The sequence below is a fragment of the Cuculus canorus genome, chromosome 5 (genome assembly GCF_017976375.1).
Source record: "Cuculus canorus isolate bCucCan1 chromosome 5, bCucCan1.pri, whole genome shotgun sequence".
In the NCBI taxonomy this organism is placed as follows: Eukaryota; Metazoa; Chordata; class Aves; order Cuculiformes; family Cuculidae; genus Cuculus; species Cuculus canorus.
In genome coordinates this window covers 17,420,649-17,432,994 of record NC_071405.1, presented here as the reverse complement: position 1 = coordinate 17,432,994, position 12,346 = coordinate 17,420,649, and the positions used below count along the sequence as shown (strand labels likewise).

At 45.9% G+C, this 12,346-nt stretch overlaps 1 protein-coding gene across 5 annotated transcripts in view; it reads left to right on the top strand.

Annotated features, from left to right (window-relative positions):
- Nucleotides 1-12,346, top strand: part of ANGEL1 (angel homolog 1) — a 20,603-nt gene extending 8,257 nt beyond the window's left edge. For 3 of the 5 annotated variants that reach the window (XM_054068866.1, XM_054068863.1, XM_054068862.1), the window contains exons 8-11: nucleotides 364-433; nucleotides 858-1,021; nucleotides 1,776-1,940; nucleotides 8,761-8,926. In XM_054068866.1, the coding sequence (XP_053924841.1) occupies nucleotides 364-433; nucleotides 858-1,021; nucleotides 1,776-1,940; nucleotides 8,761-8,789 (428 nt within the window). In that variant the 3' untranslated portion in view covers nucleotides 8,790-8,926. Of the gene's footprint in view, nucleotides 1-224; nucleotides 434-857; nucleotides 1,022-1,775; nucleotides 1,941-8,760; nucleotides 8,927-12,203 lie in introns of those variants that run through there. The other 2 variants (XM_054068865.1, XR_008450192.1) reach the window with 2 other exon arrangements.

The following is a 12,346-nucleotide window of genomic DNA, read 5'->3' as shown; positions in this document are numbered from 1 at the left end:
CAGGGGGTTTGGAACTAGATGATCTTTAAGGTCCCTTCCAATCCTAACTATACTATGATACTATGAAAATGTTGAAGTACTTTGAGCTTTGACAATATTAAATGCTTTAAGGACATGTCCTTAGCAGGACAAAATATAACTTCTCAGTTGTTTGTGTTGATCTGCTCTCGGGATATTCCTATTAGTCTTACAGCTAGGGTTTCCTTTGAATATTTTTCTTTAAGGTGCCTGTGACGGGAAGCTATCTGCTCTTCTTGGGCAAAAAGATTCATTTGGTCTCAGGAGAAGCTTCACAGACTTGGGATGAGCAGTCTGTTCCAGGATCTGTGTAGTTCTGGCTGGAATCTCTTTGCTCCTTTGCAGACCACCCTGCACACTGGCCCAAGCCCTCTGCTGTGGTGAAAGATCCTGATCCAGAGCCATTCGTCCCAAGGTAATTTGGGGCCCCACTGTTGAAGCCTGGTCTGGCTTTCCTGAGCACTGAAAATCTGGCTGAAGTAAAGACTGAAATAAATGTGAGGGTAGAAGAGACTTAGGAAGGCTGTCTGGAAGAGTCAGACCCACCTAGGGTTGTCCCAGCAGGTGGGGACTGTTCTGTCAGTATTGTGTTGGCGAGGTCAAGAATGAAAGGCATAGACAGGACTGAGTGTCAGAGACGAAGGAAGTTCATAGTCTACTTTGTCTTTGGTGTAAGTGGAGTGAATAATTCTGAAAGAGTATCTTTTATTTGTTCACAAAGTAGAAATAGTTTGAAAGTTGCATCAGCAAGGCAACATCCAAATTCAGGTGTGACTGTGGTACTGAACACTGCATCTTCCTCTTTCTTTCCTTGGTAAATGCTGGCTATTCATGTGCAGGTCTTCAGGTGTTATCCAGCATGGCCTCAACCTGACTTCTGTCTACAGCCACTTCCTGCCACAGAGGGGACGCCCTGAGGTCACCACGATGCCCATGGGCCTTGGAGCCACCGTTGATTATATCTTCTACTCAGCAGAGCCTGTGGAGAATGGGAACAGGGGGGGTGAGTGTGACAGTGCAGGACTTGCCCCTGTGACGTTGGAAGAGGGCTGTGAGGCATGCCAGAGTGCTGCTCAGTGTTGGGTAGTGGGTTTCATTAAGCTGAGGTGGATCTACTTGGTGTTACTTTGACTGAAATGATGCGCAGAGTGGAAGCAACATTTGTTCAGGTTTCATGAGAAGACACTGTTCACCTTTGGTGTGGAAAAACTGAAGCTGCTTAACTTAAGTTCATGTAGACTTCTGAGGAAGCCAGAACTGAGTGGATTCTGTTCTTTTGTATAAGTATCTTAATTGTGTTCCTGATAACAGGCGGTGCTGGGTCCTTAGTGCAAGGCTTGGACCTCTGGTCTGGCTGAGACCACGCACTGGTCTTTGAATGTGGTGACTCTGGCTACCTTACAATGGAACCATCTCACTGCTACCTGAAACAGGAGTTGTGTTCTCAGGGGAAAATCTGAAGCTATTCCTAGAACTTAGCACCATGAAAGGAACTTCCCATGTAAGCAACTGCCTGGTGAATTTAGTGTATATTTTATTCCTGTGCCTGCAAGCATGTGAAACCATTGAAGAGCAGTATTATAGGATGCTCACTGCTTTCATATCTGGGCTCAAAGGTGCATGCAGTGTTTGTGCAGGCTGTCTTGGTTCACCAGGGAAAGAATAGGAAAACATTGATAAGCATCCCTCTGTGAGTGTATAGAATTAATCTATAGCACTGGTTTCTGGCTGATGTTTCCTTCTGTCTTCTTTGTCAGGTCGTAGGCTGTACCGCGATGGAGCCCTGAAGCTGCTTGGCCGCCTTTCCCTTCTCTCTGAAGATGTCCTGTTGCTGGCAAATGGCTTACCAAATCCTTTTTGTTCATCTGATCATCTCTGCCTGCTGGCTAGCTTTGGTTTGGAGATCTCCAGCCTCAGAGAGGGTTAGTGTTGATTCTCTTCCCCTAAATAAAAGCTGTTCTGAATACAGCAGCTGAAGCTCTGGATGGCACAACCTGTTTGCAAGAAAACTCTTTTCCTTTTCATGTCCTTAATGTCCTTTTCTTCCCTCACACACTTAGAAAAAGCAGGGATGAGAGTGTTGGAGTGCTTTTTGCATTGGTATTTTTTGGGTATCTGCAAAGCTTATCTGTATTCCCAGTGGGCTTCCAGTTGTATACAGGCATTACCATCTATCTGTTAAAGAGATCCTTGCTCAATTCCTTTGTTTAGCAGATGTTTTAGTGATGTGGGAATCAACCAAACTCCCTTGTTTATTTGTCACTGAGTGAGATCTTAAAGGAGCTGGAAAAGGGCAACACTGCCTGCTTCTGGTTTAGTTAATTGCTACCAAGCAGCAAGGGATGTACACACCAGTATTCTTTCACACCAAAACAATGATTCTTTCATTTTTTCAGTATGGTCCTTCCAGGACTCGTTGTCGTGTTGCCTTTGGGAGTGGTGGCTCTGCTAACTGCTTGGAAATGGCTTTTACTTATTAATGTGCAAGGACTATCTTGCTGGCAGCAGAGTTTGTGTAGTTGAACAGTTACTACAAGAAGCTACCTGCTCTGACTAATGGACCAGGAAATGAGATTGCCAGGAATAGAGCCAGACATTCTACAGAGACACCTGCAGGAGCTCTGGAGCTGCTGCAAAAGCCTAGAGGCATTGGGGAAGGCTCTCTTCTTTTCTAGCAGTCTCAGAACTAGCTTGGCACTTGTAGGAAAAATATTCATGATTCTCCCAGTCAATATCAGGTGGAAAAATCATATTGTAAGGCATAATAACCCCAGGAGGCCATAGCTCTGGCAGGTCCTAAAAGACAGATGAAAATGGAAGGCATGTGAGGGGCAGCAGGGCCATCAGATGGAAAAGCTGATACTTGTCACCTGCTGTACTCTTTCTCTGTGCCCTCCCTATTCCATTCAGCCTTCCAGGAGTCAGTCAATCAACCTGCAGCATCCTCCTACACCAGACTGAAGCTCATACTGCTGCCTTCTTCTGGAGCCAGCAATATCTATGTAGGTAAAACTTGTAGGACTGAATCCTATTTCTTGACAAGCATTGGGAGGTACGGGAAAGCTGTGTAACTTGGAGCCAGGTCGTCAGTCGCATGGATCCCAGTGTACTTTTGGTGTCCTGTCTGTGTACTTTTGTCAGCAGTAGCTTGGCCAGTACAAAACCAATAGAACTGTACCTGTTCCTAGGGCAGATTCCCCAGTTCAGCCTGACATGTGGTGCTCAGTTTTTCTGTGAGAGATGAGAGCAGAAACATTATCAATCTTATGTTCACAAGTGAGGCCGGGAAACCTGGTCCCACTTCAAGTTCCTGCTCTTCCTGAGTTATATTGGATGCTTCATATTCGAAATGCTACCTTCTATATTGAAAAATAAAATTTTTCTATTTTAAGAAACGCAAAGTAACTGCAGCACCTTGTGCTCCTGGCAGCTGAACCCTTTGATCATTTGCTTAGCAAGGCCTTGTTTGCTGCGATGTGAAAGAGGAGAGGAAAAATTAGCTACACAAGATAGTTGGAATAAAGTTTGAAGAGGGCGAAGAAGTGGACCTAGCTGTGGTCTCCCAACTCATCCCCAAATCCCAGAGGTGGCTTATTTGGCATCGGGCTTGTCTTGCAAAATGGTTTGCATCCAGGTACTGTTCCCTTTGGCCCAAAGAAAGCAAGTACTGCTCATCTTTTACAGCTCAGCTCAGCTCATTTCTGTAAATTTTACAGAAAAAAAAGGAGGGGCATTGTGTTATGTGCTCATGTGATTGTGTAAGGACTACATATTCCCTTTGTGTCCCTGGTAGGTGTTGAGGTATTTGCCTGGTGATGTGTGAATGGCTTTTGCTACCCGAGCTGGGATAACATCTAGGAACATCTGTAAGCGAACAGCAATTAGGGGGTGAATAACTTTGGAGCTTTGTTTGCCCTTAGATTCACAGGTTATAGTTCTAGCATGGCAGTGGTGTTTGTACACAGGAAAGGATGCAGAGCTGTGTGTTCCTATGGCTTTGTCTGTCTGACATTTGCACTAATTTCTGCAAGTCCTCTTTTTCTGATTTTGTGATATGTTGTATTTGTAAAGGGAGGGGACAAAAGGGTGAGCCGAGAGCTTTATTTGCTGCCAGACTTGAAAGAGATTGCCGAAAAGCACCCTGGTTGCAGATAACTCCCACCAGCTGGTAACATTGTACTAGGAAACTTGAAGATGCTAAAGGTTTAAAAACAGCGAACCAAAAGCAAACCTGTGACCCATAGGGTTGGTACTTACAACTTTGGCCATCTGCTTCAGTTGTAATTGCTGGCGAGGTCTGATGGTCAATTGAAGAAGGATGTGTACATGTGTGTCTGTGTATGTGTGAAAGCAGCCCTCCTGCCCCACCTGCTGAGACTAATAAAGTGTGCACAGCATAGAACTAGTTGCCCTTTCACTAGCCGAAGCACCCTGCTAATCCTGTGATGTGACTGAGGCATAGGAGCTGTGCTTCTTCCATTTTATTTACACTAAATACTTGACTTTTCTCTTGGGTAACTTGCATGAAGGCATCTCTCAGGGAGGTTTTAATGTTGCAGCCATATTTTGTTGGAAAATATAATGTTCTCCAAGTCAAGCTAATGCTTTCTTTTTCAATACATGAAATAGTATGGTATGAATTTGGGATGGTTAATTTGTTGAACGCTGGATATAGAGTCAGGCATTGAGGAAACTCCAGGACAGCGACTGCAAGTTCTCCCAGAGGGACCTGTAGCTCCCAAAACTCTGGCTCACACATGGTTCCTTGGGTATTCATAGGTGAAACTATTGCAGAAATGCAGGACTGCATACAGACACACAAGGACAGAGTTGAAGAGTGATCGCTGTTGTTGTTTTGACCACTGTCCCTGAAGTTCTGGTATAGACCCTTACAGGGCTGACCTCTTTCGGGAAAATAAAAAACCCTGTGTTCCAGAGCAATTTGGAATTAACAACAAATGGATCTGGAGACCTGTGAGTGCCTTTGGCTGTGGGGGACTGCAGGGGAAATTTGGAGGTGGGGTTGGTGGAAAGACTCCCTACCACTAAAACAGCAACTATTATATAGTTGTAGGGAGAAAACAGTGTGTTCTGTGATGCTTTAAGAATGGCACACAGTGATATAAGAAGAGGCTGTGGTAATGAGCAACTCACGGTGGGAAGCAGAACTAAAATTCCAGATGTAGCTCTTAGTGCTGTTTCCTGACCTAGATGCGTGCCTTGTTGTCATTAGCACAACTTTCTGATGAATTACGGAGGGGTCAGTAAATGGTTATGAAAGTGGAACAACAGGAATATCTGCTATTCTCAGAAAGGGAAGGTATCATAGAGGTAGGATCATCTACATCATAGTGATGTAGAGCTCAGAGCCTGGTAGTTAGGGGAAGGGATGCCAGAGACCACTGGCAGTGTGTATACATACCCTGTTACCAGTCTCCTAAGCTGTGGGAGCGTGCAGCTGTAGACACAAACACATATTTGACAAAGTATCTTTGCTAGACAGCAACTTAAATTGCAGCACAGCTGCTAGGCTTACTATGCTATTTAGGCAGAAGTTGGACTTCCTTAACTTTCTCAGAGTTTTAAGATCATCACTTCAGGAGGATGCCCTTTATAATCAGTTTTCCCAATTACATGGGGTGGGAGAAGTGGTAAACAATGTAATTGCTCTAGTTTCTTTCCTTTTCTCAATAAAAGAAACTTGGCTGCTGCTTGAGGTCTTCTTTCTCTATGCCTTTTCCTTGTGAGGTGTCTCTCCAGCAGCTGTTTTCCCACAACTGCCATATCAAGTTATCTTTCTGAGTTACTGCTGTTTTTTTTTTTTATTTTCTGCAGCTGTATTTCTTCACTTAAAAGCTATGGGTGGAATTCTTCAGAGCCAAATCTCATCATAAACTCAGTATTTAAGTAGCGTCAAGCCATAAGATAGTGAGTAGGTTCCTTCACCTCTGAAGAGTTGAGTGGGAGGGATGGGAGCTCTGAAACAAACACTTAGGTGGGAATAACTCTTGTTATATAAAACAAAAAATTAAGATTTACCATTAGTGCCCTATATGCCACCTGCTTTGTGAAGCACAGGAGAACTCTGAAATATACTTGACCTTAGTCCCTTTTCTCAGAGGAGTCTCTTAGAGGCTTTAAGAACTGTTCAGCATCTCGGAGAGAATCTCATAAGAGCAGATCAGTGTATGTGTCCTGTTCCTAATGATATTTCACAGAATCACTAGATTGGAAAAGACCTCCAGGATCATCGAGTCGATCCATTCTTATCAACCACTAAACCATGCCCCTCAGCATCTCATCTTCCTGCCTTTTAAATACCTCCAGTGACGGTGACTCAACCCCCTCCCTGGGCAGCCTCTGCCAGTGCCCAATGACCCTTTCTGTGAAAAATTTTTTTTCTGATGTCCAGCCTGAACCTCCCCTGGTGCAGCTTGAGGCCATTCCCCCTTGTCCTGTCCCCTGATACTTGGGAGAAGAGGCCAGCTCCCTCCTCTCCACAACCTCCTTTCAGGTAGTTGTAGAGAGCAATAAGGTCTCCCCTCAGCCTCCTCTTCTCCAGGCTAAACAACCCCAGTTCCCTCAGCTGCTCTTCATAAGACTTGTTCTCCAGGCCCTTCACCAGCTTCATTGCTCTTCTCTGGACACGCTCCAGAGCCTCAACATCCTTCTTGTAGTGAGGGGCCCAGAACTGAACACAGGATTCGAGGTGCAGTATCACGAGGTGCTAAGTACAAGGGCAGAATAACCTCCCTGGACCCAGTTTAAGCCATGGGGGACAACACCTGTGACCAGCCTCCAGCTGAAGTTAACTCCATTTACCAACACTCTCTGGGCCCGGCCATCCAATGGGTTTTTCACCCAGGAGAGTGTGCGCCTGTCCAGGCCAGAGGCTGACAGTTTCATAAGCAGAATGCTGTGAGAAACTGTGTCAAAGGCTTTACTGAAGTCCAAGAAGACTACATTCACAGCCTTTCCCTCGTCCAGTAGTTGAGTCACTTTGTCATAGAAGGCGATCAGGTTAGTTTTTCGTGAACCCGTGTTGACTGGGCCTGATCACACGGTTCTCTTGCATGTGCTTCAGGATAACACTCAAGATTCACCTGTTCCATGACTTCCCCCAGCACTGAGGTCAGACTGACAGGCCTGTAGTTTCCTCCCTCTGACCCTTCTTGAAGACAGGTATAACAGCCAGCCTCCAGTCGAGTGGAACTTCCCCAGTCAGACAGGACTGCTGGAAGATGATGGAAAGGGGTTCGGCAACCACGTCCACCAGCTCCCTCAGTACTCTCGGATGGATCCCATCCAGTCCCATAGACTTGTGAGTGTCTAATCGGGCAAGTAAGTCTCCAACCACTTCCTCTTGGAACACGGGAGCTTTGTGCCGCTCCTCTAACTCCTGGGTATGTACACACAGGGAGCAACTTTCCTTACTATTAAAGCCGTCGTTCAGACCAGAGGGGCTACTTCAGCCAGAGCCACAAGAACCTGATCAACACACAGATGCTCACACTTCTGTAGTAAGTCATACCTACAACATGTGGGTCTCTCACCATCCAAGCAGAGCCACAAGAAAGCTGAGGAAGCAGTCAATTCCTTGAATGATGCTCCAGCCAGAGTCGTAGGTGGCAATGAATGTTCACTGCCTACATATAAAATTATACCACAGAGACTTCAGCCGTGCTCACCACCAGAACAATGAACATGAGAAGACAGGAGTTGGAAGTATTTTATTGCTGTGCTCGCTGTTTATCCACTGGACTATGACAGATGGTTTTCCTGATTTACACTGCACTTTGAGCATGATGTTGCCTCATTTTGTCAGTCCATGAAAATACAATACCTAGTTTTTCATAAAACTGCTGGACGACACTACCTCCCTTCCCTGGCCCAAATCATGTCCCACCGTGTCCCGTTCTGCTGCCACAGAAAACGCAGTTCCTTTTTTATCGGTGACCTCTAGCGGCGAGCACGTGCAGGAGAGGAGAACGAGGACCACAGCACAGTTACACAAGAGAGAAAGAATCAATCTTTCTCCCTCCAATAAAGGAAAGCTGAACGGTTCATCCACCCTTCTCTTGCAAACAGCCGCACACAAGTCAGTACAAGTGTGGGGGCAGGCACTCACCGCCAGGTCACTGGGGCTGCTCTCCTACCATCTGTGATACAAAGCAGCAGGATGCCAGGTTTGAGCAACCTGATCCAGAGGAAGGTGTCCCTGACCACGGCAGCCGGGGTGGAACTGGATGATCTTTAAGGTTTCTTCCAATACAAGCCATTCTATGGTTCAATGAGGTGGGTTTCCTCCTTTCCCCTTCCCAAAGGTGTGGAACAGGGTTCTCCATGCTCCCCTTGTCACCCCCTTTCCTCCTAAAGCCTGGGTTGCCACGGCTATTAAGTGTCAGGAAAGAGCTATGAGAAGTCCACGCTGCAGAGGAAGGCAAGATAAGGCAGGTGTAATTACAGACAGGTAGGTTTGTTGAGAGGGGGATGGATAGCAGCTCGAGGGGTTGTGAGAAAAGACACCACCAAGGAAAGGTCACTAAGAAGTAAAATGGAGTAGGGAGGTGGCAACAGAGTGCGTCACAAGCCCATCCCGGGGCCAGCTCTTCCTCTCCCAACTGACAACTGCTCAGCCAGCAAAGCGCATGCGGAACACAGTACGGCTTAACCTAGTAGCTACTCATACCCTCCTTTGTGTGTGCTAACCGAGTAAAGGAGTTTGGTATGTCTTGTTTGTAGACTTTGCAGACACCGAAAAAGAAACATGAACAGAACCGCACAGAAAGAGATAGCAACACCCTGAAAGGAAGCAGGAATCACAGGTGCCTTTGACAGGCTCAGCACGGGTCAGATCAAGCTCTGCAAGCACAGCGCCTCATCTTAGGGCAGCAGCAAACAAGACTCAGCTACGTGTTATCACTCCAGCAGCAGCTCTGCCCCCCATCGCAACTCAACCTGCATTTCAGCTGACGTACCCAGGAGCAGATACAGCAGCAGGATTTGTGTTTAGACACTGGAGTGGGAATCACAGCGGCAGAGGGATACGTTCAGATCTGAATGTTAGCTACGGAAGCAATTGTTCCTCAGACTGGAATGTAGCAGGTTACCACTGCGGTATTTGCTCAGTGAACCAGTCTGTTAGCCAGTAACTATATCCAGCACGCCTCCAAGTACGGTCTTTTTTGGGAAAGGTTCTCCAACAGCTCATACTTCACTCTCCCTCTAACTAGACTTGAATCCAGCAGGCAACATTTTAATCAATCCAACTGATCAGTGACAAAGACCTGACATGCACTCTGTGTTGCTGCAGTACCTTTGCTTTCTTCGTGTGGCTCATCATGTTGCCCACATCTTCAACATCAACAACTGAATTTGTGCCTCCAGCTTCCTCAGCATCAGCCTCTTCCTCGCTACTGGTTTCAAACAACTCCTCTGCCTGTGTAAGAGATCCAACGCAAAGAAAATAAATTCGGAATGTATCCAAATGTAAAACATAAGACCTTGTCCTATGCTAGCCAGTGAAATCAGCTCTCACAATCAATAGACTACTATAAAACAAGGAAGAGTCAACCAATAACCAATAATAATGTATGTGAGAGGCATTTAAACTTGGCTTTTATCAGTGTCTATTTTACAGAGTTCAGTAGCATACAGATTGCCTGACACTCAGTCCAGATATCCTGCCTCCAGATCACTCCTTTTTCCTCATGTGCCTCTCTGATCCATGATAAGCAATATAGAGGAGTCCAACTCCCACTGCCTACTATGACATTCTGGAATCCTAAACCCCTTTAACTCCTAGTGCCCCTGCCTGAATGAACAGGGAGTGAGAGATCTGCTTTCCAAATCAAACTCATCTTACTTTCTGTACACAGCCAAGGCATAGCACAACAGCATGGATATAAAAAGATATTTCTTATCCAAAACCTGCAATCAAACACTCCTGAAGACACATAAATGACGAGTCAGATAGGTTCAGAGGAAATGCAGCATCTACTCTGATAACATGCCCCCGACTGCCTTTAGAAAGGCCCTGGGATGCAGGCAAAGCACCTCACTTCAACGAGTTGTAGGGGAGGCAAATTAACTGCTCACTGGGAACTAAATGCTTCACTTGGCCACAAGACCAAACAAAGACTGAAGAGAAACCAGACTGTCTCCCTGAAGCATCTGGTGCAACACATACCTCCTCCTATTCAAGGGGAAGACTCCCTCATCACTTCAAAGCCATCTAGTCTAAGTTCGTCATCAACGCTTTGGTCCTTAGTTTTGGATGGTTTATTCTACCTGCTGTCTGCCACAGGATCTCATCCCTCTTCCCTCTTTACTCCACAATAAAGAAGTATCAAGCACCCACAGCACCCCTCGGGGCTGTAAGAGGAAGGAGAGAAGTCAAACAGTGCTCCAATAGTCACTAAACAAAAAACAAGTCTCCACGGATTTTGGCTCTACCTCAGTGTTCTCACCTTCTTGTGCCCAGTGTTCATGATCTGAGCTCTGCTTCCCGAGGGATTTGTGCTTCCCTTTCTTGCACTTGCTGCTGCAGGACTTCTCCCCTCTGCAGAGGGCCTGGATCTGGCTGAGGAACTTGGCTTTCCAGGCTTCACAGTCAGCCTCAATGCTTCCATGCTGCTCTGGGCCACGTTGCAGTCCCCCTCACCACGAGTTGTGGTACTCACAGCCACCTGTCAATATCTCTTCCAACGTAGGACAAGATGAAAGTTAGAGGGAAATTAAATGAAGCCCAAGGTAAACAAAACAGGCAACAAAGAAAGCAAGGGCCAAGCCTGGTAACAGAGCTGGTGAGCTGCACAGGACTGCAAGGCAGGGACTTCTGGACTCCCGCTCACCTTCTGCCTCAGAGCACAGTCACAGGTCAGGCTGAGCACCACCACACACCCTCAGATTCCCACCTGACAACACCTTTCCTATCACATTGATCTGATAAGAGATGAGCTCTGGGAACAAGCTTCTTTGTGCAATGCTTGTTGGTCAAAGTGGCCACATGCATAACACGTTTCATAGCTATGCTAACATAACAACCTGGTGACAAGCCATAACATTTTTTTGACTAATATGAAATTAATTACAGGCTAAGGTATTGTCGTATTTTACATAAGGAAACAAAGCTAAAATGCACACAATACAGCAAAATTCGTAAGACAGAGAAAAGTGCTCTAAACAGAAAGGCAGTGAGTGAGGGGGTTTACAGCACTGTACCCTCACACGCTGACAGCAAGATTTCTAAGCTGGGAAATTAAGGCAGTAAGGGTTTACCAAATATATTACCATACCTCCCAGACTAATGCAGGGCTTATGGGACTCCTTGACCACTTAAAAGGGCAGCACAGTTCCTTTAAGGCTGTGTTGTCTGTGACCTAATCAAGCCTGCACATCAGCTGCAATTCTCACAAACTACCACTATTGTTTGGTTTTGTAACATTTAAGAAAGCTTTGTCTTTCCAAGAACCAGAAATCAAAGAAAAGTGCACAGGAAATGCTTACTGTGTTCTAATGATCAGCATAAACCGAGTTTCCCAAGCCAAACACAGCGTATCTCTGGCCTTTCAAGTATGTTTTCCCAAAGTGGGAGTCATTTGAAGCCTCTTCTAAGGGGCCTCCTAGGCTGTTGCAAATAGCAAGTGTAATTTGGTTCATCTGGATGGTCACATGTTTCTGGGTCACCGAATGCTGTCCTTGCTCCGATGTTAGAGCAGATCTCAGCAGAATGCTTCTCTCTTTGTTACTGAGAGGATGTGTCAGCCTGTGTTGCTCTGTTGCTTCAAGTAAATCACTCTGCTTGTGCCCAGTGGTTTCACGTTCCTGTTTCCAGGGATGTTAATTGTTGGGCTGGTTTTAGGATGGAAGCCGGATTAGGCTGTTCAGGAAGTTAAAACCTCCTTGTGCAGTGAATGAAGTTTTGCTGCATGAGTTGGGAGGCGTCACTTCTCAAGGTCAATTGGATCCTCTTATCTCCCAGGTGCGTGATATTGTAGCCTGGGCTAGTTCAGAGAAACTTGTATGTTTCTCTAGAAGTGAGAGACACTAAAATGCTTTCACTGTTGGATTTGTGTGGTGCTGAGAGTCTGATCGCAGGATTTAGGTTTTAGATGTTTTTGGGGAAAATGAGGTTAACATCACTTCAGAAAGAGATTGAATGTGACATGACACTTGTTTCATAGGGTGAAAATTCCAATAGGAATCCAGCTCCTTCAGAGGGCATAGAAGGCAAGCTACTAAATGTATGTGCCACCCTGCAGGCAAAGGAGGTCCATGTTGCGGGGGTAAAGACTTTCTATGGGTCTCAGACTGGCACAGCAAAGGT